The following is a 22,528-nucleotide window of genomic DNA, read 5'->3' as shown; positions in this document are numbered from 1 at the left end:
TTATCTTGGCAACTGTAGATGTGGAAATGTTTTCCTAATATTTTCTAAGTTTCTCAAATGCTTTCCTAATAGTTTCTAAAACTTTTTCCTAAAAACAGAATGTTACTTTTAAACTCTTTTAGTTTTATTCTTTTACTCATTTTTTCCTAAGCCTTTCTAATTACTTTTTTCTTCTTTAAAATTGAAAAATCACAATTTGTCCAAGTTCAAGTGAACACAGATTCTCTATAAAACAGACTCTTTCTTCCTTGATACTTGCTAACCACCAGACAGTATTTTTGCATCCTTTTGAATGTTACGAGGGTATTACTTTACCTTAGAAACTTCTGGGTTAGGTTGGTCTCACTAGAGAAACATTTGATATTAATCTGGAACTTTTGTGCCTCATTAAAGCCAGAAAAGTTACCTACACAGAAAGGCCCTTTGTCACAGTTAACCAAAGACAAGCGGAGCATTGTGAGACCACTGGGACAGAGGCAGCCCTGGTTACTGTGAAGACATTGTTGGTCTGTGAGATACCTGGTATTGTGAGTTCTAAATTAGATTCATGACATTTTAAAAAATGCAGCTTATTTTGAATCCCATCAAGTGTCCTCGACTTTAAAAAAAATGTTTAAGTATTTTTAAAAACTTATAGATTTTCTGATTTGAGAAAGCGTTAGTCCCTACCTTCATAAACCCAGTCAGTTATTCCATTAAATACTACATCTTCTTTTCCCGACCATGTGATCCTTTGACTTGGTAAATTTGGTTCAATTTTAACATAAATATCATTGTTCCAAACGTATGCCTAAAAGAGATGGGAAAATTTATTGGGTATCAATAATAACATGCTATATTTTATCCTGGAGTCTTAAAAATACTTTTATCTATAGAAGTCTAAGGATTGCCATAGTTAATCAATTTGAGCAAGAGACATTTACTCCCTCCGTCCCATTCTTAAATGAGAACTACACAGACCATAATCCCCAAATAATACTAAAAACATTCTTAATGTGTTAAAAATAAGAAGCTTACAAATATTGTAATTTGCATGCTAAAGTATTCAGAGAAGTAGCAGACTGGACCTCTTCTACGATATGATATGAGCTTGTGGGTTTCTGTTTTGGGTGGGAGCAGGGGAGTGCAGCTGCATTTTTGGAGAGGGAAGTTCTGCTGCAGATAAGAATTTCATCTATATATTTAAATTCTTTGGGGACTTCTGACACTCTCCTTGCACCACAGAATATGAAGATATCTAGAGTGACTCAGAAGTTCACCAAACTAGCAGAAAGCAGGTGTGACTCAAACAATATCTAAGCACAATAGACAATTAGAACTTCAGTTCAATGAGCATTTTTCCAGAGAACAAATAATTCTCTAATAGGAATCTGGAAACTTTCATGAATTGTATTTATTATGTCAGATTAGTAAAATATTATCTTGGGTAATAGCACTATATTTTATAGTGAATTATTGGCTTCCTAAGGTGTCTGCCTTATGTCAGGGTTAGTGATTTCTGCATATGAAATATTGGGGTCAATATTTTTCTGATGTCAGGAGAGATTCACTAACCAATTTATGACCTTCTTGTGACCATGTGATACACTGTGTATTGTTTGGAATTCTCTCTTCTGTAATCAGCTGTCTGGAAAAAAAAGGAAATATTACCAAAAGAATAACTTACAGTGGGATTTCCTTTTAAAAAAAACAAAGTACACTAGAAAAGTCTCATAGATTTCATGGAGAAATTTCACTGACCTTTTACTTAAGTCATAAATGTCATATGAAGCTGAGTAGGAATGCCTCCATTGCTAAAAGAGAAAACAAACATTTCAGGATTGTGCACATCTTAATAGTTTGGTCACTTACTATGGGAGCTTAAGAGGACAGGTATGGTAAGATGTTATTGTATGTAACTCTCAAATTTCACTATATATTATAATTCTCTATTTAGATTCCTAGAATTTTAGAGTTTTTAAGTATCCTAGAGCCATCTGGTACAAACTTCTCTGATCTTCACTTATAACCTTGCTTTGGTATCTTCTCCTCCAAGGAGCCTTTCCAGCAACACAGTGGACCAAAGTGTCAAAGTGATAAAAATAAGTGAGCTATATCAATTGTTGCACAACATTAGCCCTAGCGTTTGGCATAGTATATAAGAGTGTCTCTTTAGGAAAATGTAAATTGTCACTTTTTACCCAACAGACCTGCAAAATATTTACAAGACATGATTCTACTGGTAGCAGCGTGGAAAAAAATGTTTACTTCTGTAGATCGATGGTGAAAATGCCAAGTGCTATAGATTTTTTGAAATCTACTTAGTAATATGTACTAAAATTAAAATACAAGTATCATCAAGTTATTAACAGCCATCTGCAGAGAGTGAAAACGAAAATCAAACTAAACACCAAGTAGCTAGAAGAAAAGAAATAAATTTGAGAGCAATAACTAGATAGAAAGCACATAATAGAGAAAAATTGATGAAATCAGAAAGTGATTCTATAAGACTAGTAAAATGGTTAACATAGGGAAAGTGAGAAGGAAAGAAAATGCAAATGTCCAATATCAGAAACAAAAAATGGTACATCACAACAGATTCTCCAGGCATCAAAAGACCATGAGAATATTTGGAACATTTTTGCTAATACATTATAAAAAATTCCTTGAAAAAACTTAATAAAAGTGATATAAAAGTCTGAAATCTTACATTTTATAAACAAATTGAATTCATAAATAAGAAATTTTAACATAAAACACTAATTCCCAAATAATTTTTCCAGTGCACCCCCTGTTATTTATCCAAATAAGTGAAAACTTTTGCGCACATGAAAAACCTTTACACAAACATATGCAGAAAGTTTATTCATGATTGACAAATCTTGGAAATAACTAAGATATTCTTCAACAATAGGTGAAAGGATACACAGACTGTAATAAACTCATACAATGGAATATTGTTCAGTGATAAAAAGAAATGAGCACCTAGGCACTGTGGCAGACGCCTATAATCTCAGTGACTCTGGAGGTTGAGGCAGGAGGATCGCAAATCCAAAGCCAGCCTCAACAACAGTGAGGCACTAAGGAACTCATTGAGACCCTGTCTGTAAATAAAATACAAAATAGGGCTGGGGATGTGGCTCAGTGGTTGAGGGCCCCTGAGTTCAATCCCTGGAACTTCCCCCTTCCCTCCCCACCCCCCCCCCCAAAAAAAAAAAAAAAACAGCAAAAAAGAAATAAGCTATCAAGCCACAAAAAAAGACTGGAAGAACCTTAAACACATATTGCTATGTGAAATGGCCAATGCAAAATGTTGTTCACTGGATTAACCATATGACTTTCTGGAAAAGACCAAAGGACAAAAGCAGGGAAAAAAAATCAGTGGTTGTTTGAGATAAAGGGGATAAAGAGGGACATATAGGTTGAAGGCAGGGGACTTTCTGGCACAGTGAAACTGCTCTTTATGATACTATAATGGTGATTCACATCATACATTTACCCAAATCAAAGACCATACCTAATAATGTATTGCTATGTCTTTTCAGGTGTAACAAATGTGCCATAATTAATGCAAGATGTCTATAGTAGGGAAAACTGGAGAAGAAGGGATGAGAAACATCTAGGAATTTTCTGCTTAATTTCAGGAAACCTAAAGCTGCTCTAAAAATATAAAGCCTATTAATTTCTTTAGAAAATAAATTAGAGCTATGATTTGGAAGGAATTCCACATGGTATCATTAAGAAATGCAACTTACATAAAAGAATGGAAATAGAATCTTATTTTTGTAAAATAAGCAATAACTAAAAGAATCCCCATATACTTTCACACAGTTATATGAACAAGGAGAAAAATATAAAATATGGAGAGATATACACTAGACTCTGGGGAGCCAAACAAAAAATGGGGAAATGACTGAAGATAAAAGAGTCTGTATATGATGAGATCTTTGTATTCATAAAATTATAATCTTTACGTGTATAATAAACATAAAACATTTTAAAAGAAATTCCTTGTCCATATGTCTGTGCTCCCCACCATACTCTTACATGTAAAAATTGGGTCTTACTCGTATCTTTACATAACTTGAATCTAGTGTGAGCTACATGGTAGGTGTAAAAGAAATAAATGAAATTACAATAAAGTTCAAACAGTGTCCTTGAGGATGAGATATATGAAATAAGCAACCAGCTCACGGACAACCAGCTACATGATAGCAGAGCTGAGACACAAGGTTAGGGCTCCTACCCATAACTACTAGTCATTTCTCCTCCCCTTATGTTCCCATGTTAACAAGTATTTATTTATCAAATTTCCCTTCTCGTACGTCACACATTTCCCCCCTGCCCTGAATCTTGGATTATTCTGAAACACCCCATACTTGTTTCCAGGCAACCTTGAGCATAATAGTTGCTAAGCCAAAAGGTGTGGTATCGGCTGGAAATATTAAGGGCTGAGATCATTTTGGAATGACAAAACTATCGTGGGTATAAAAGGAAATGCAAAATATTTGGTATGTTTACCTCATCTTTTAAACAGACTCATCAGTCTATTTAGTCTGTGAAGACTGGCAGCTATTATCTTCCAGACATTTCTCTCCCAGAGCAACTCCTCGTGCAGTGGGGGATATGGGCAAGTGAACTACCATCAGGGAATCACAGTGTGATGGGCGAAGAGATATAATGAAGCCAGTGAGGAGAAGCAGGAATCATAAATCAGGTCTCAGGGAGGGAGAGAGGCTTACGTAAAAAAGTGGGTCTTGGGCTGAGTTTCATAGTGGAGACTGCCACGAGAATGGGCCAAAGAACATGGTATCCAAGAGAAATTGAAATGTAAAGATAAGGAAAATCATGTTTAAGAGAAGGCTTTGGAGTCTTCTAACTTGTATTTAAGTCTCTACTGTGTAACATCAAGCAAGATTGTTTTCTAAACTTCCATTTTCTTTCTAGGAAAAGGGGGATAACTATGGCAACAGTCTCAGATCCATGAGAATGCGTGTAAGGTAAGGCTATGGAACATTACCACCCTGTGGTAGATGACAAGACACTTATAATCTCTAGAGCACAAGCTAATGAGAGGAGATGCTGGGATAGCCTCTATGTCAGGCTGGAGGATGACACCCATTTACTCAGTTATTTATGACTCATGTATTTGCGGTCACTACCTAGAAGTGATAATCGATAATTCTGGATGCACTGAGTCTATCCTGGAGAAGGCAAAAGAACACTGGAGAGTGAGCCCCAAGGAAATGTAATAGAATCAGCCTTTTCTTTCTTCTGAATATGTTTCCTGAGATTTCGTCATGAAGACATTTATGCTGCCCATAAAACTATTAAACAAACAGAAGGAAGACTAGTAGAGTAGAGGAAGTAAGGGGAAGGCAGGAAGGAAAGGGGTGGTACTGAGGTAAAAATGGAGAAAACTATGTTATATGCCTTTGTGAATATGTCAAATGAACCCTACTATTATGTATAACTATAATGCACTAAATTCAAATGTTAGTCTTTAACATGGACAACTGTTATTCAGTGGTTCTCAATTCTGGTTGCCCATTAGAATAATCTATAACATTAAATAAAATTTTGATGCCAGATTTACCCTAAAGACTGCAATTTATTGACCTCGGTATTGAACCCGGACACTGAGAATTTTTAAAAAGTTCTTCAAGTGACTTTATCTTATGGGTAGTTATAAGAAGCACTGGTTTACACAAACAAATCCATTAATTGAAAATAGATATGCTGAAGTTGCCATAGGATTCTGATTTGCTTATAGCTGATGGACTTAGCAGAATATAATCAGAGAGTCTTCATATCCAGGAAACAGAGCTCAGCACTGTGGATGCACGGTAAATATTATGATTGAGAGTCTCCATCCTGAGATGGTAAATGGCGTATGGAACGCTTTGCTTGGCCCGAGTACAGCAGTGTTGGTGTGTGAGATAAGGACATTTGATATTATTTGTCCCAGAGAGTAAAAGTCGGGGGTGGGAATTCCCAGCTTTGTATTTCATTTCCAATACAGAGTATCTCTACAGGTTTCCAATCTTTCCTACATGTCTTAAAACTTCCTATCCTTGACAGCTACTGTCAACTCCATGAATTACTAAAAAGCTGCAAAGTTATCATTGATTTTTTTTTAATGCTAAACATAAAGAGGAGGTGTGATCAAGCATTGGCTTTTCCTGAGTGTGTGAGAATTCCACATTGAGTGAGTGACTGGAGCAGACTGAGTGCTTTTGGTAGGACCTTTGTGGTCAGATTAGAGGCTCTCTTCCTTAGAATGGTTGTATATGGTGGGATGTGAAGTCTGGGAGGAGGTCTGAGGCATCTTAGAGTCTTTTCCGGAGAATGAGTGGTTTAACTTTTCAAAGTAAATATTTCCTGAAGATCTTAAATGTAAAGCTAAGACAAAAGATATAAGGAGTAACATCAACCAATGTACAAGTCAGACATGTATACTAACTTTAAAATTATACAATAAATGCCTTTTTAAATTTTACTAACTTATGTTATAAGTATCTACAATTCAATACTAATTATACTTCATAGTATTTGAAAACATGAAAATATTTTTTTCTTTTGAAACATTAGTTGGATTTGTCTTTTATGAATAAGAACAATTTTTTGGTGTTGAATTAATGAGTTTTAGGTGACAAGTATATTACTTAGGTGTCCATCTTAAAACATGCACACACTGAAATTAGTTACAAAATAACGTATCCATCCACCTCTTTAAATGTCACAGAAAGCATTTTTTTTTACCTTCACATAGTTGTATTCTAAGAGAACGAACAACCCATCAGGAGATACTGAATAATCACTAATGGAATGTGGAAATTCTTCCTGTCAATCAAGGAGAAGAAAGAAAAGTTGAACAATGTAACCACCATCACTGAGCACTTACTACATAGTTGGTGCTCTTCTAGACACATGGTGTGTGCCTTGGGAGCACCCAGGAGAGATGGCACAGTAACCCACACAGAAGACCATAATATGAGGTGGGCAAGTGATCAGTGTTAGAAAGGTTTAAATCTAACCAAGGAAAGATGGCTGTGAGGGTGGGGATTGGGAGCAGAGAGAGAACTTCCTCAGTAGGAGGAGCACCATGAGCAAAACCCAAGGTGTGGGGAAGAGTATGGAGGTTTGAGGAATGTTTAAGGGATAGGGGTAACCTGAATATAGCATGGGGTGTGCCCACAAAGTGGAAGGAGCAAGGGCATCAAATTAGGAAGAGTTGAGACTTAAATATAAGACATGGAACTATGACCTGCTTTTGTATGTGGAAGTGATAATATCGTTTTTTTTTAAAGATAATCATGACACAATGTCTAAAATAACACATGCAGGGGACTTGTATCAGGCTGGATTGTGGCAGTGCTAAGTGATCTGGTCTCCAGAATAGATATGCACAAGTTAGAGTACTCACTACCATAAGATTAACTGAGGATTTAAACCAAGACTATCAAGAGGAAATGGAAATCTGTGAAGTACTGGACAGGGAATTGATAGGGTTTGTTGAGTAGCTATTTATAGGGCATGTCAGGAGAGTCAAAGACGAATCTGATGTTTCTAGTTTAACTGACTGGGAAGAGAATTAAGAGGTTATTTACCAAGATTGGAAACTTGGCAAGAGAAATAAGATGTTTTTGACAGTGAAGCGGAGATAACTAGTTAAGCTTGGGATAGTGAATTTAAAAGGTCTGCAGGTCATCCCTGGGAAGGAGCCAGCTAGCTATTGGAAATTGAAATTTGGATCCTGGGAAGAGGTTAGTGTCAAAAACTAGAGGGAAGAACACAGAAGCTGTGGAAGTGCATGAAATCACCCCAAACAGATACAAAGTGAGGAAAGAGGCCAGAGAGTAAAGACAGCTGTAAGGAGCACTTACATGTAAATATATGAGCAGAGGAGAAGAAATCATCAAAGGAGACTAAAAAGTAGCGAAGACAGGGAGCATTTGAAGGTGAAAAAGATCCACTGCGTTGTATGCTGCAGAAAGTCCAACAGAATGAGAAAGGAGAGTGCTCATGGAAAACAGGATAGAATTCATGAAAAAATCCCCAGAATTTCATGCATGATTTAGTTATATGGTTAAACATACAATTGTACGGTTCTCCAAGAAAATGGAGTTGTTTCCATTTTCAGCATTGAATAGCAAGATATTATCTTCTTGTTTGTAGAGATATTCATGATCTGAAGAGAGAAAAGAGCCACATCAGTATTTCAGGTTGCTGTCAAACATTTGCATAAGCTAAAAACTATGCAATAAATTTTAAAAATTTGGTTCACAAAAAGACTAGATATCTCTAGGTTGGGAAAACATGAATGGTGACTATTACACTAGTACTTGTTCGTTCTTCCATCATTAATGTCAAGGTTTTAATTTGCATTTAACTTTTGATACTCCATGTCAAAGAAATTCTTTGTTTCTTTCCCTTTGCACCCTAAGTAGAAGAAAAAATACTCTCCAGAGAGTTTTTAAAAGCAAGAATTATATCTTCTCAGTGCCATAAAAGTACCCCACAACCCAAGCTAACCAGGATGAAAATAAGCATAAAAATCTGCACCTCCATTAAAAAATATTCTTACCTGAAACCCACCGCAAGGAGTAAACCTTCACTCGGTAAGTATTTTTTAAGTAATCAGTTAGCAAATAAGTTTTGCGACTGTCAGCTGCGGCGTCATCGGCTGGTTGAAGGAAAAAAAAGAATGCAATGTTCAATACTATGTAATAACCTAAGCTTTGGATAAAATGAACAAATGGATCTCTATAATATCAAAGGAAGAGATAGAATTCCTTTTCTATAAGTGCTCACGAAAATGTAGAGATACACTCATGCAAGGCACATTTTGAAATATTTCATACTTGATGATTGATACCAAAATGCATTTAACTAAGCTGGGTGCAGTGGCACATGCCTGTAATTCCAGTGACTTGGTTGGTTGAGGCAGGAAGATCATAAGTTGGAGGCCAGCCCCAACAATTTAGCAATACCCTTTCTCAAAATAAAAAATAAAGAGGGCTAGGGATGTAGCCCAGTGGTAGAGCACTCCTGGGTTCAGTCCCCAGTATGGCAAAAAAAATTAACACATACATATAAAGCATATGTATCTGTTCACAGTACTGATAAGCTTCAATGTGAACATCTAGATTAGCAATTTCCAATAGAAACAAAATGTGAGCCACACTTGAAAAACATTTAAGATAAAATGAATCATAATAGCATATTTTATTTAGGTCAATATATCCAAAATATTTTTTTCAACATGTAATCAATATTAAATTTCATTAATGAGTTCTTACACAATCTTATTTCATATTAATTCTTTAAAACCTGTGAGTTTTCACTCACAGCATGTTTCAATTTGACTAGGCACATTTCAAGTTCAATACCTACATGTGGACATGGAACTAAGTATTCTAGTGGATAGCACAGACTAGATAACCCTCTGCTGAGTCCCTGAGGTCCATTTCCAAGCCCTCTTGCTCCTCAGAGACCTTTAAGACATTCTGATCAGACCTTTTAGATATCCTTCTTTGTCTCACTGCTTTTCCTTGAACTTGGTGGCATCTGTGTGGTTCTATATTCTGCTACTAGGGACCTAAATTCAAAATCTGAAACATGTTTGATATCTCCTTCTCTTTTCCTGCCAATTCCATCTAATTGAACCTACGGATTCTTCCTGAAAAATCTATTTCCAGGTATTCCTGCCATCAGCTTCATCCATTCCAATCCATCCTCTGCATCATCATTGGAGACATTTTTCTTATATCACTTTCACCTGGTGCTTATTTCCTTCAAAGATCTCCATATTTCTCCATGGCCTATAGGAAGGCAGAAATGCCTTTGCCGGCACTGGCAGTGTTATGATTTGGACATGGGGTGTCCCCAGAAAGCCCACACGTGAGATAATGCAAGAAAGTTTGGAGGAGAAATGATTGGGTTATAGCCTTAGTCTAATCAGTGAGTTAATCCCTGATGGGATTTACTGGAGTGGTAGCCTGTGACTGGAAGAGGTGGGAACTGGGGCATGGCTTTGGTGTATATATCTGTATCTGGCAAGTGGAGTCCCTCTCTCTATTTTCTTATCACCGTGATGTGAGTGAGCTGCATCCTTCTGCCACCCTCTGCTGCCATGATGTTTAGCTTCACCTGGAGCCCTGAGGAGTGGAAAGGCCTTCTATGGATTAAGACCTCTGAAACCGTGAGCCCTCAAATAAACTCTTTCTTCTTTACAGTTGTTCTGGTCAGATTCTTTAGTCACAGCAGCGACAAAAACTGACTAAAACAGGCAACCTCCTCCGTCCAACATGCTTCTCTCTTCTAGGTTCATGTCTACTCCCTGAAGAAACTCTTGTCCTGGCTCATGATTTGCACACTAAACCCAGGAGACCCTCTCCCCCTTTCTCCCCTCTACTTCTTGTCCCAAGTCAGTTTTCTGCGATGTCTTCAACTGCTCTCTTATTTGTCACCACCAGCTACCCTCTGACTCCTACCTCTTTCATGAAGACTTCAATTCTGCCTCCTCTGACTTTTGCTTTTTTACTGTTATTTCATGACTTATATTGATAACTATTTTCCATGCCTGCTTGAGTATTCTATTCAGCTAGGCTGTATATTTTTTAAGACAGGTTCTTTTTTTTTTGCATCAATTCTCAACACCTAGCACAGTTTAATGATGTAGTGTGCAGGCACACAAAAAAAGTTTTAGTTGATTAACATAGGATTTCTTCCTACAAGCACAATTGAACCAATGTGATTTTTCTTCCACAATCCCAGAGGCTGACAAAGAGCTTAACGTCTTTTCCCAAATCTTTGAATTTTCCCATATGTAACATTCACTCCCACAATTGGCCCCATCATAGCTCTCCTATATCTACTCCAATAGCACCTTCTCTTATTAATTTTTCACAGCTTACGGGAAGGTAATTCTCTAACAGGAAATGTTCTTTCAAAAGGTAGTCTTGAGATTTTATCCCTGAAGACCTTATCTGGCAATAGTCTTGTACCTACCTATAAAACCTTCTGTTTCAATAGATAACGTTGCTACATTTCACTTGATCACTTTGTTGATTTTGCTTAAGCCTAGTTTGTTAAATACATTATGGAAGTTTGAAAGTAAGGTATTATGCTAGTTAGCAGAAATACAGAAAGTGGGTGAAATCAGCACTTGGGCTTGTCAACTGTCAAAACAAGAAGTAAAGAAGTATTTGTGCTACAGAAAATATTATTTGAACTCACACTGGGGCTAGTAACCATGAATCTGGATTTGTTCACTGATGCCCTCAACTGTTTGCATGCACCCAGGTATTTTTTCATACATCTAATGATTATAAAACAAGTATTATCTGGTAAGTACTATTGAAAAATGCCCTGCTGTTAATAACTGTTAGTCTAAAATAGACAAAAAACACAATCCAAATTAGTATAAATTGAGGTATAGATGGTCATAGACATTCACAACTCTATTCTCATCTATTGATGTAGTTATCTACCTGAACATACAGAAAAGAGAACAATATATCTATGTGTACATGCATACATATATGAACATATGACAAAACAGACATGTCAACATAGAACACCTCTCACTGGCTCTTGACTTTGTGAGAAGGGAATGAACTGAACAGCTATAACAGATCACACATGTACTATCTCATTTGAGTGCTATGTGCTGCAATTATACTTGCCCATGGTTTTTGATGGCAACATACTTACATCTGGAAAAAACTGAGGCCAAATTCCCATGACGTCGCCCAGTGCCCAGAGGGCTGCACTTTGCACTCACAATGCCTTCCTCACTGAGCATTTACCTCTCCCGCCCTCCTGGGATGTCCCTGGATTTTTCTCTCACCAGCCCATGGCTTTTCTACACCATCATCTCTACCACAGTTGGCTCCCTTCTGTTCACGATGGCCCCTGTGCATCCATCTGTCAATGTCCCAGTTATGACGATTGATGGCACACTCTTGTTAAGGCCAAGGCATCCTGTGAGGTTTACCCCTACCTTGGCTTGAGTCAGATTCATTCGACTGCTTTACAGTAACCCTGTAACCTGGTTTCTCTCTATTAGCTACCTAGTCCCAGAGCAGCATGGCTAACTTGGAGCAAGTAGAGCAACAAATGTTCCCTGTTTTTTTGCCTTGCCATTTGATAAGCAGGGCACATTGGAAGACAGTTTGGAAACATCTAGATAAGCGAGTTCTGTGAGATGTGAGTGCCAAGTCCAGGTTTTGACCTTTAGCAAGTTCATAGTTTGCTGCCAAGTTCCAACCTATCCTGTCAAACTCTTATAGGACATGATCATGTTTCTTCTTCCTCGTCTACTTGTTCACTGACAGGGCACTGCTGCAGCAACAGATGAAGGTCTTTGGCTGCTTGTGTGGTTTTCCTGGTGCGGCCTGGGACATGTCGTTCATTTGACTTATCAGTTCAAAGCACTGTGCTAGCCAAGTAAAGCAGTTAATCATATGTTACCCATCATCTCATGCAGAAATCTTAGATTCAAATCTTCCTTAATTAAAAATTAAAAGAAAAAGGTTAGTAACAGTATGCTTTATTTTTTTGGGGGTAGAGCAACTATTCATTGAACCATGAAAAAAGAACATTTTTATCAGACATAAAAGATAACTAACATAAAGTGTTTAACCTCATGATAAATTCTCATCAAACTGTGGTATCTTAACAAATCCTTGCTTTAGGATTAAAATTACTTCTGAGTAAAAGAAGTTCCAGAATAATAAAGTCCAAATATGAAAGTAATGTAGTTTCATGTTTTTATCAATTATTTACTGAGTAATTACAGTAGATTTTGAATACTCATATGTCCATTCATACAAAAATATTTTAATCTGTCTTAAACTCTGATTTACAATCTTTCTACTTTACAAAGATAAAATATTTTTGGTAAAAAAAGACTAATAAAATACATTAACAGGAAATGTGCTCTTTATAGCTCATACAAGCATAAAGTTGTTAAAAACAGACAAAAAAATATCTGGTTATGGAGTCCCTGTGCTCCCTATGATAATCAGTTTTACATTCCACATTGATGGTTTATCTATGATGGGTATAAGAAATAAAATGGGTGTCACTTCAGAATTTGTGCTATCAAACTAGCCTTGACGTGAGGACAGAGGCAGAAAAATCCATACAGTAGTAGAAGAAACTGATTGAAAGGATTCTCAGATCCTGTGGTTGGATTACCTAGCAACATGTACAAACTACTACTCATCTCTGATGATTCAAAAAAATACAAGGGATTGAGTAGCTGGAGGTTTTGAAATCAGAGAATCTGGATACAGGCTCACTCAATTGCCTTAGGGCCTTAGGAAAAATTACTAAACCTTTGGTATGGTTTCAGTGATGATATCTCCTCCAAAATTCATGTTGAAACTTAATCCCCATTGTGGTAGTTTTAAGAGGTGCAACCTTTTGTAGAAGGAGTTGAATCTTGAGGACACTGTCCTTGTGAATGAGTTAGTCCCTTTAAAAAGGGCTGGGGAAACTAGCTTAGGTCTTTTTTCCCTTCAACCTTCTGCCATGTGAGAAAGCAGCTGCAAGAAGGTGCCTTTAATGGAGGAGGATGTTAGTAGGCAGGGAACCTGACTTCCCAGACTTCCAAGACTCTAGAATGGTCAAGAAACTAATTTCTGTTCTTTATAAATTATCCAGTCTCAGGTAGTCTGTTATAGTAGCACAAAAGGGCTGAGACAGAAATTGGTACCACAGAAGTGGAGTGCTGCTATAAACACATACCTGATAATGTGGAATGAGTTTGGGAACAGGGTCATGAGTAGAGGTGGGACAGTTTTGAAGTACATGCTAGACAAAGCCAGTATCACTATGAATGGGGCATTTAGGGAGATTCTGGTGAGAACTCAAAAGAAGAGGGGAGCTGTAGAGAGAGCCTCAGTCTTCTGAGAAGTTATTATAAGTGGTCACGATCAATACGGTGGTAGAAATATGCAGAGCAAAGGTCACTCTGATGAGGGTTTAGGCAGAAAAAAAAGAATATTGTTTTGGACAGTGGAGGTAAGGCGACCCTTGTACAAAGTAGGGAAGAACTTGGATGAATGGTGTCTGTGCTCTAGGGCTTTGTGGAAAGCAGAATTTAAGAGGAACAAACTGTAACATTTGGTTGAAGAATTCTCTAAGCAAATTGTTAAGGGTGTTCTGTGATTTCTTCTGACTGCCTATTATAAAATATGAGAAGAGTGAAATGAATTATAGATATAATTTATAATCAAAAGGAAAATAAATTTAAGGATTTGGAAAAGTGTCAGTTTTGCTAGGAAAAAATCATGTTTGGAATACCAAGGGTGTGGCCAAGCAATTATTTGATAAAGAGAGTAGTGTGTATAGAAGGAAGACAAATGCTATTTGTCTTGGTCTTCTCTGTGCTGCTATAGCATATTGCCACAGACTAGATAATTTTTAAGCAACAGAAGTTTATTTGGCCTATGGTTCTAGGAGCTGAAAGTCCAAAATCAAGAGACCACTTCTCAGAAGGATCTTCTGTGTCATCACATGACAGAGGCATCAGATATCAAGAAAGTATACAAGACAGAAAAAGAGGAGCCAAATTCAATTTTTTAACAAACCACTTCCTTCAATAAAACATTAACCTGCTCATGAGTATGGAGTGCTCATCACCCAAACACCTCCCTTTAGTCCCATATCCAACACTTTTGCAGTGAGATTAAATTTCCTAAGCATAAACTCTGGGAGGCATGTTCAAACCATAGCACTATTCAATAAGACATGAAGAATAAACCTGAATGCATTTTGAAAATTATTGGTGCCTCCCATTCCTGACCCAGAACACTGAAGCCTAGGGGATAGAACTGTATCAAAAGACGGGCCTCGGGTTGCCCATGGTACCTCAGCATCCACTGTCCTGCACTGACTCAAGTTCCCTGAATTGTGATGCTCTGCTCCTCAGTTGCCCTATTTGTGTCTTGAGCAGACCTAACAATTTCTCAGATGACCACTCTGGAAGATACAGGCCTGAAACCTTGGTGGCATTTAGTCTACTTCTGCAGGTACAGAGTGCCTGATCTGGGAAGGCATGGCCACTGCCATCCGGATTCCAAAGGATGCCTCAGAGAGACTTGGGGTCTATGCAGAGAAGTGTCACAGGCGTGAGACCACTACAGAAAGCCCCAACTTGGGCAGTGCTTACTGGAGCCTTTGGGACACACTTTCCCAAGTGACTTCACAACTGCAGATCAATGAATGTGCAGTGCCAGCCTGGGGACCACAGACACAAGACTTCAACATGAGAGTTGCAGCATGGGCTGTGCTTATTAGCAAAGTCATGGGGGTGGGATTCTGCGAAGCCTTGGGGACCCACCCCAGTGTGTCTGAAAAGTGGAACATGGAGTCAAAGGTTATTCTCAAACCTTCCTCTGACACAGCAGGCCCACTCCTGTCTGAGGAAGTTTGCATTTACTATACCCTCTTCCTGTTGCCTGTCCTGTTGGATTTTGGACTCACCTGGGATCTGTTATGTCTTTCTTCTTGCTTACAAAAACAGGGAAGACATTCTTGGAAGCAATAACTTTCTTGATTTCACAGGCTTACAATTGGTGAAAAAATTGCCTCAGGATGAATCTTATCTTGAGTCTCACCCATTTGTGATTCAGATGAAACTCTGGACTTCAGACTTTTGAGTAGATGCTAGAATGAGGTAAGACTCTGGGGACTGTAGAGATGGAAAGAGTCTTTCCTGCACATCAGGGCATGAATGTGAGGGGACAAGTAGTGGAATGTCATTCAAAGTTCATGTTGAAACTTAATCCCTGTTTTGGTATTAAGAGGAAAGGCTCTGGGAAGTTATTAAGTCATGAGGTTGCTGCCCTCATGGACGGATTGGTGCTTTATAAAATGACTGGAGGGAATTAGTTTAGCTCCTTCTGCCTTTTTGTTCTTCTGCCATGTGAGGTCATAGCATGAAGACCCTCTCCAGACACTGAATGCTGGCACCTTGATCTTGAACTTCTTAACCTCCAGAACTATTAAAAAAAATGAACTTCTGGTGTTTATTAATTCCCAATATGCAGTATTTTGTTGTACCAGCACAAATGGACTAGGATGAACTTTTAAAGTCTCAAATTATTAATTTAAAAAAATAAAAATAATAGCATTATTAAGCACACAGGGATCTGAAATGATTAAATGAGATAATGTTTGCAATGTGCTTAATTCAGGACCTAGAATTTAGCAAGCCCTATATCTGTGCTATAGTATGTATTACTGCTTTGCTCAAAGCATGTGTTATACCCAACCAGGATAGAAAGATGAATTAAAAAAGAATCTCTTCCCCAGAGCACCTAGAAGTGATGTAAAGAACAAGAATTTCACTGCAATAAAATAATAGCCAATTAAATTTCACTGTGTTCATAATTGCAAACATTCCTAATAAGGCAGTAGGAGGCCATTACACTGAGAAAATATCCAGTACAAGTGCAATCTAATGACTTGCTAGGTGTTAATGAATATCACATCTTCTCTCTGACATGCCTTACACCATCCATTGCATCCATTGTATAAGGCAGCAGTTTATGGAATGAAGGGAAACACTGACAATACAATTAGAGGATTTATGAAGAATGATGTTTCTCTGATTTTATTTATTTATTTATTTTTATGTAGTGCTGAGGAACGAACCCAGGGCCTTGCACATGCTAGGTAAGCACTCTACCGCTGAGCCACAACACCAGCCCTCTCTGATTATTATATATAAAGGACTTCAGAATAATGTCACAATCAGCAGATTTACCTTCTCAATAATAATAATTAAAAAAATCAGGTTCATCAAGTGACATCTGATAAATGTGCTGCCCTTAACTAGAATCTGTAAATATGGGAACTGTGTACTATAAACATGTACTTGAGAACCAGAGTGTTAGATGATGAAATTTTTATTGGGAATGTGAACATTGTCTTTTCAAATGTCTATCTGAAATGCCAAACGGTACAACGTGCATTTTCCAGATAAGCAACAGTCTGGAAAAAAGGGAACAACTTGACGGGGCAGTCAGGCACAGTTCTAGCCTCACCTCTTTTCTTACTCACTTATCATTCCACTCAGCTACCCTGACCTCCTAGCTCTTCCTCTGACACAGCAGGCCCACTCCTGCCTGAGGAAGTTTGCATTTACCAGATCCTCTTCCTCGAATGGTCTTGCCCCAACAAATGCTCAAGGCTTGCTCTGTTACCTTCTCCAGATCTTACTTAACTGATGCCTTCCTTCTGTGGGCTAGTGTACAGCCCCCTCTCCTAGGACATGCTCTACTGCTCCTTCTAGATTTATATTTTTCCTTAGCAGTGATACCATGTAGCATATAGTTTACTTATTCCCTTCTTTACTGTCTGCCTCCCTTGATTGCAGGAGAGTTCCATGTGGGCACCGATTTGTTGCTGTTCATTTTATTTACTATTATATTACTATAATATAGAACATTGCCTGGCATATGGATGATCAATAAATAGTTGTTGAATAAAAGGATAAATACCAGGACAATACAAAAACAAGAACCAATAGCTTCAAGCACCAACATGTGAACTCCAAGTGGTTTTGGTTTAGGAGAACAGCAGGCCTGGTCAGATGGCTCTAGATAGATTGGGGATGGAAGCTCCTCCAGTCTGCCTTCCATAGGGTCAGCTCACTTTTCTAAGCCTGTGCCAGTCATTTTTGTGCTTTTAGTCGTTGATATGCCTTTTTTTTTTTTTTTGTCCAATAATGCTGAAAAGGAGACTTGCAGCTATATTTCCAAGATTATGAGTCTGCAGGCTTCGTTTTATCAACAGTGGAAAAATAGAAAAAGATCAGACACTAATAGGAGAAGATAAAAGACCCCATTTTTCTTGCTGGTCCTGCCAGCATGTGAACAGAAGTAGCACCTGGCCAGGATCTACCTTCTTTTGTCTTTTGTAAGATCCATTTAACCTGCTTCAGCTTGCCTATCAGTGGAACCAGAAGCAATGGGTTGTACCACACACCTGAAAGTTTTGAGCTCAGATGGCCTGTGTTCCTCTTCTTTCTCTTTGTTCCCAAGCCCTCATCATAGCTCCTTCCTGCAATTACTGCCTCTGGATTACCTCAGAATTACTGTTTTGCTTGTTTATCTGTGCAACCAATTTTTATATTAAAAACCTAAATTTTATATTAAATACCTTTGCTGAAATATCCAATGTGACCTTTGTTTTGCCACGGTATCCTAAATGATATAAGAACTGACACACCTTGCCTATAAATAAGAAGGTCTCTATCAGTTGTAAGAATACAACATCTGGCCAACCAGGATACAAAGATGTATTTAAAGAGTCTCTTCCCCAGAGCACCTAACAGTGATGTGAAGATCAAGAATTTCACCACAATAAAATAATTGCCAATTAAGTTTCACTATGTAAATAATTGCAAACATTCTTAATAGGACAGTAGGAGGCCATTACATTGAGAGAACATCTGGGACACTAGATGCACTTTTTCTTAAATGGCTGGATGACAAACATCTTGGCTTTGTGGGCTGTGTGGTCTCTGGATACAGCTTCTCAAGTCTGCCCTTAAAGCTTGAAAGCCATCACAGCCAACCCATAGGTACGTGAGTGGGGTTGTTTTCCCATAAAATTTTACTTATAAAACCAGGCAGCCAACCCTTGCTGTATTTTAATGACCCATGTATTTTGGGCACTCCTCAAAATTGTGAGCAATTAAAAAAAAAGTATTCTCAAGATTGATTTTAAAAGACAGATGTTGTTGAAACTTGGATGGCCTTGAAACAATATCAAAATACAGAGCAGAAAAGTGAAAATTGGCAGATTATTCGTGTCTTGATATGCAGGCTGAGATGAAACCACCTGTACCACTGGTAAAAAAAAAAAAAAAAAATGGTGAGCCCTGTTGACTGCTGTCACAGCAATCAGGAGGTTCCATGCATGCAGGAAGTCAGCTCTGAATAAGGTGGCAGGATTGCTTCATTTCTTTTTGAAATTAAAACAAAACAGAACTTTTTTTCTGATTATAGTCACTCCCTCTTCCCTTGATAGGACTCTCTCTTCTGGAAATAAGTAACAATAAAGGCTCAAACTAATTCTTAGGATATTTATGCCCCACTAAGGACCTGGCAGTGGGCCAGCATAATCCAAAATGATGAGAAACAGTTGAAAGGTGGAAACTTGAAGTGTACAATACGTGACCCACAAGCTTGAGAAACATGCAACTATTTTGGCACAGGACTGGTTTCTCATGACAAATTCTCAAAAATAGGTGTAGAGACATGAATGCAGGGTGTTACAGCAAGCTAGGAATGATCTGCTGGTGTTCAAAAGAAAATTGATGAGAGAGTGTCAGCATTTAGGAAAGTAGAAAGCTCCATATTGAATCATTGAAGAACTTTCCAGAAATATTTATAAAAATATAAAATTTACAAGGTTATCCTTTGTGATAAATGTTTGCCATCCAGGATACAAGGAAAAACAATTGCTGCACATCAAAAGTGCCACAGAATTTAACCTTTTTCCTGTATTTGCTAGGCAAGCCTTTTGGGAATGTAGGGTAAATGTTATTACGGTATCTGCTCTCTAGGACTGTTAAGAAACAAAAGGATTAAAAAAATATATAAAGAATAATATTTGTTCATTCTTATAGAGTGGAGGCAGTTCTAGACATTGTATATTTTTCTCAATTGATTTATTATTCTTACTCTCATCACATTTTGCAGATGAGACTAAGGCACAGACTGGCACAGCCATAGTCTCATGATTAGTGTGTACCAAACTACATTTGAACTAGGCAGTGTGAATCTGAGGCCAGTGTTTACAACCTTCTAAACCTTTCTAAGTACCTAGGGGAATAACTGTTAATGCTATGCTGAAAGTCCTTTGTGAATTGGTGGAGATGAGTTAGATTTTATGCAAGTGTGAATTTAACTTTTGTAACTAATTTAAACAGAAATTGAAATTTAATTTGTTCTAGGACTCTGAAGTCAAAAAGGGTGTCAGTTCTCTTAAAAACTCTAGAATTTTCACTCTGGACTGCATTAAGTATGGCAGCCCTGCGGTTTCCTGGATGGCAATTTGTATCCTTCAATTTGTATCCTTCTCGTTCTCTTTTCCATGATAGATCCAGTAACTTTCATCATCTTTCCCCTAATCTCATTAAAATATAGTCAGGTAAGCCTTAATACAAATCTCTTTTTCCTTCCTTTTTTTTTTTTTTTTTTAATCCCCTACTCCCTAGATTCCAAACAGGACACAGTACTGAATTGCAGGCCATGCTGTATCCATTTTGAAAAGATGATAAAGTATCCAACACAAAGAGTCAGTGATTGCTTTTACAGCAAAAGCCACCTCAGGGGCCAATCTTCTACCACGTTCTTCATTTCTGTGGTACCTATCCTTCCTGCCACTGTTTAACCCTTTGCTTAGAACTCAGGGAGAGGCTGACTTCCTCCTGATCGCCCCTCTGCCGCCTGTGCCTCGGATCCCTGGCTATGTGATTTCCATGGGAATTCCTTTTCATTTCATTTTTACCCTTTCAAGAGTCTTCCATCTTTCCACTGCTTACTTCTGCCCTGTCCAAAGAGTGCAGCATAGGGTGTGCCTATCTTAAAGAAACAGTTTCCTGATCTTGGTGCCTTCCTTAGCCATTTCTTATTATGCTACTGACAAACTTTTAAAATAAGGAATTTCTATGTGTGGTCTTCATTTCCTCACCACCCCTTCTTATGCCTCTTGATTACTTAGTCTTTATTACATGCCCTTATTACTTAGTCCTTACTTATTTCCTTATTTCTTCCTCATATTTTATTTTTTTTATTTTTGCAACACTCAGTGGCACTTTACCAGTGCCATGAATTGCATCCCCAGCCCTTTTCACTTGTTTATTTTGAGATAAGGTGTTACTGAGACAACCAGGTTGGTCTTGAACTTTCGATCCTCCTGTCTCAGCCTCCCTAGTAGCTAGGATTACAGGTATATGTCACTGCACTCAGTGATGCTTATTTTCTATGCCAGATATGACCAATTGATCAGGCAATTTATATCATTATTTAAACACTTAATTTAAATTGTTTCTTAATCAGATGATATATAAGCCAAGAGGATGAATGTATCATATCTTTATCAAACAGCAGCTCGCACTGTACTCTATAAATAGTAGGCATGCACAATCTAGCACTGGATGATTCACCTTTTATTTATGAACATAGCATTTTAATAAGAATTGCTGCAATGTTGAAAAATGTTTATCAAAATTATTTTTCTTGTGTGAACTATTAAGACAATTTCTTGAATTCACCAAATATTTACTGAACATATTCAATGTTCTAGTCAATACAGTCATAAAGCTTACATGCAAATAGGAGAGACATGTGAACAAAAAAATCAATAGTGGCATAGGAGCCAGAAATAAGTGCTATGGAGGTAATAAATGGGGTAAGGAAGAGTTTGGTGAGGTTGCCAGTTTCAACAGGATGATTGCAAGGGCCCTATGAATACGCGAGCATCTGACCCAAGACCCAAAGATAGGGAGGAAGTGAACAATGCAGGTCCATAGGAAGAGGATCTCGGCGGAAAGATCAGCAGGTCCAAAGCCCCTGAGGGAGGCTGTTACAAAGTGGGACAGGAGCTCAGACTTCACAATTTGTCATTATGAGGGCTCTGGTTTTGACTTTAGAGATATGGGAAGCCATTGAATGGCTCTCCTCTGAGAAAGACCTATGTTTAGATATGATCACTATATTCATTTTCTATTGCTGTACAACAAATTATCACAAACTTTGTGGCTTAATACAGCACCCATTTATTTGCTCAGAATTCTATAGGTCAAAAGTCTAGCTCAGCATGGCTAGATTTTCTTCTCAGGGAATATCAAAGTTTTTGTGGCTAAAATCAGATTTTGGCTAAATTGAGTTTTTATCTGAAGACTCTGGGGAAAAGTCTGCATCCAAGTTAAGACTGTTAGTAGAATTTAGTGCCTTGAAGTTGTGATTTTGAAGATTCCATCCACTCATTGACTATGAGCTAGGGCTTCTCTAATCTCCTAGAGACTCACCCACATTCCTTGCCATATGGCCCCATTCATCTTCCTTGTCAGCAATAGCATGTCAAATCCTCCCCATCCCTGAAGTCTCTGTCTGCGTGTTCTATAACCAGCTACACACTCTGTTTTTAGTGGGCTTATATGATTCTGTAAGGACCAAGCAGATAATCTTCTTTTAAAGTTGGTTGTATCATATAACAAAACCAACCACAAGAATAGAATCAATCAAATTCACAATCTCAGAGATTAGTACATAAGAGGGGAGTAAAGGAAGTCTTAAAAGCCATCTTAGAATTCTGCTTACCACAATCACCTGATCTGTTACAGTGAAGGAATTAAGAAAATAAACAGAGAACTATTTGCTCTAATTCAGGTGAAAGGTGGGGGTTTGGGAGACCAGGGTGGTATCAGTAGAGGTGGTAAGGAATAGTTAAACCCTGAAAAAATGTGAATATAGAGAAGATAGGATTGCTGACAAGAGGAAGTTACCTGTGACTGAAA

General features: G+C 37.9%; 1 protein-coding gene across 1 annotated transcript in view; it reads right to left on the bottom strand.

Annotated features, from left to right (window-relative positions):
- Positions 1–22,528, bottom strand: part of Dpp4 (dipeptidyl peptidase 4) — an 80,370-nt gene that overhangs the window by 44,692 nt on the left and 13,150 nt on the right. The window contains exons 3-8 of the mRNA XM_027938002.3: positions 8,567–8,665; positions 8,079–8,170; positions 6,742–6,822; positions 1,741–1,793; positions 1,555–1,627; positions 670–790 (exon numbers count right to left, since the gene is read on the bottom strand). Coding sequence (XP_027793803.1) covers positions 670–790; positions 1,555–1,627; positions 1,741–1,793; positions 6,742–6,822; positions 8,079–8,170; positions 8,567–8,665 — 519 coding nt within the window. The remainder of the gene's footprint in view (positions 1–669; positions 791–1,554; positions 1,628–1,740; positions 1,794–6,741; positions 6,823–8,078; positions 8,171–8,566; positions 8,666–22,528) is intronic.

The sequence above is a fragment of the Marmota flaviventris genome, chromosome 11, assembly GCF_047511675.1.
Source record: "Marmota flaviventris isolate mMarFla1 chromosome 11, mMarFla1.hap1, whole genome shotgun sequence".
Classification (NCBI taxonomy): domain Eukaryota; kingdom Metazoa; phylum Chordata; class Mammalia; order Rodentia; family Sciuridae; genus Marmota; species Marmota flaviventris.
Note: the sequence above shows the minus strand (reverse complement) of the source record. Positions and strands in the feature narration are given on the sequence as shown.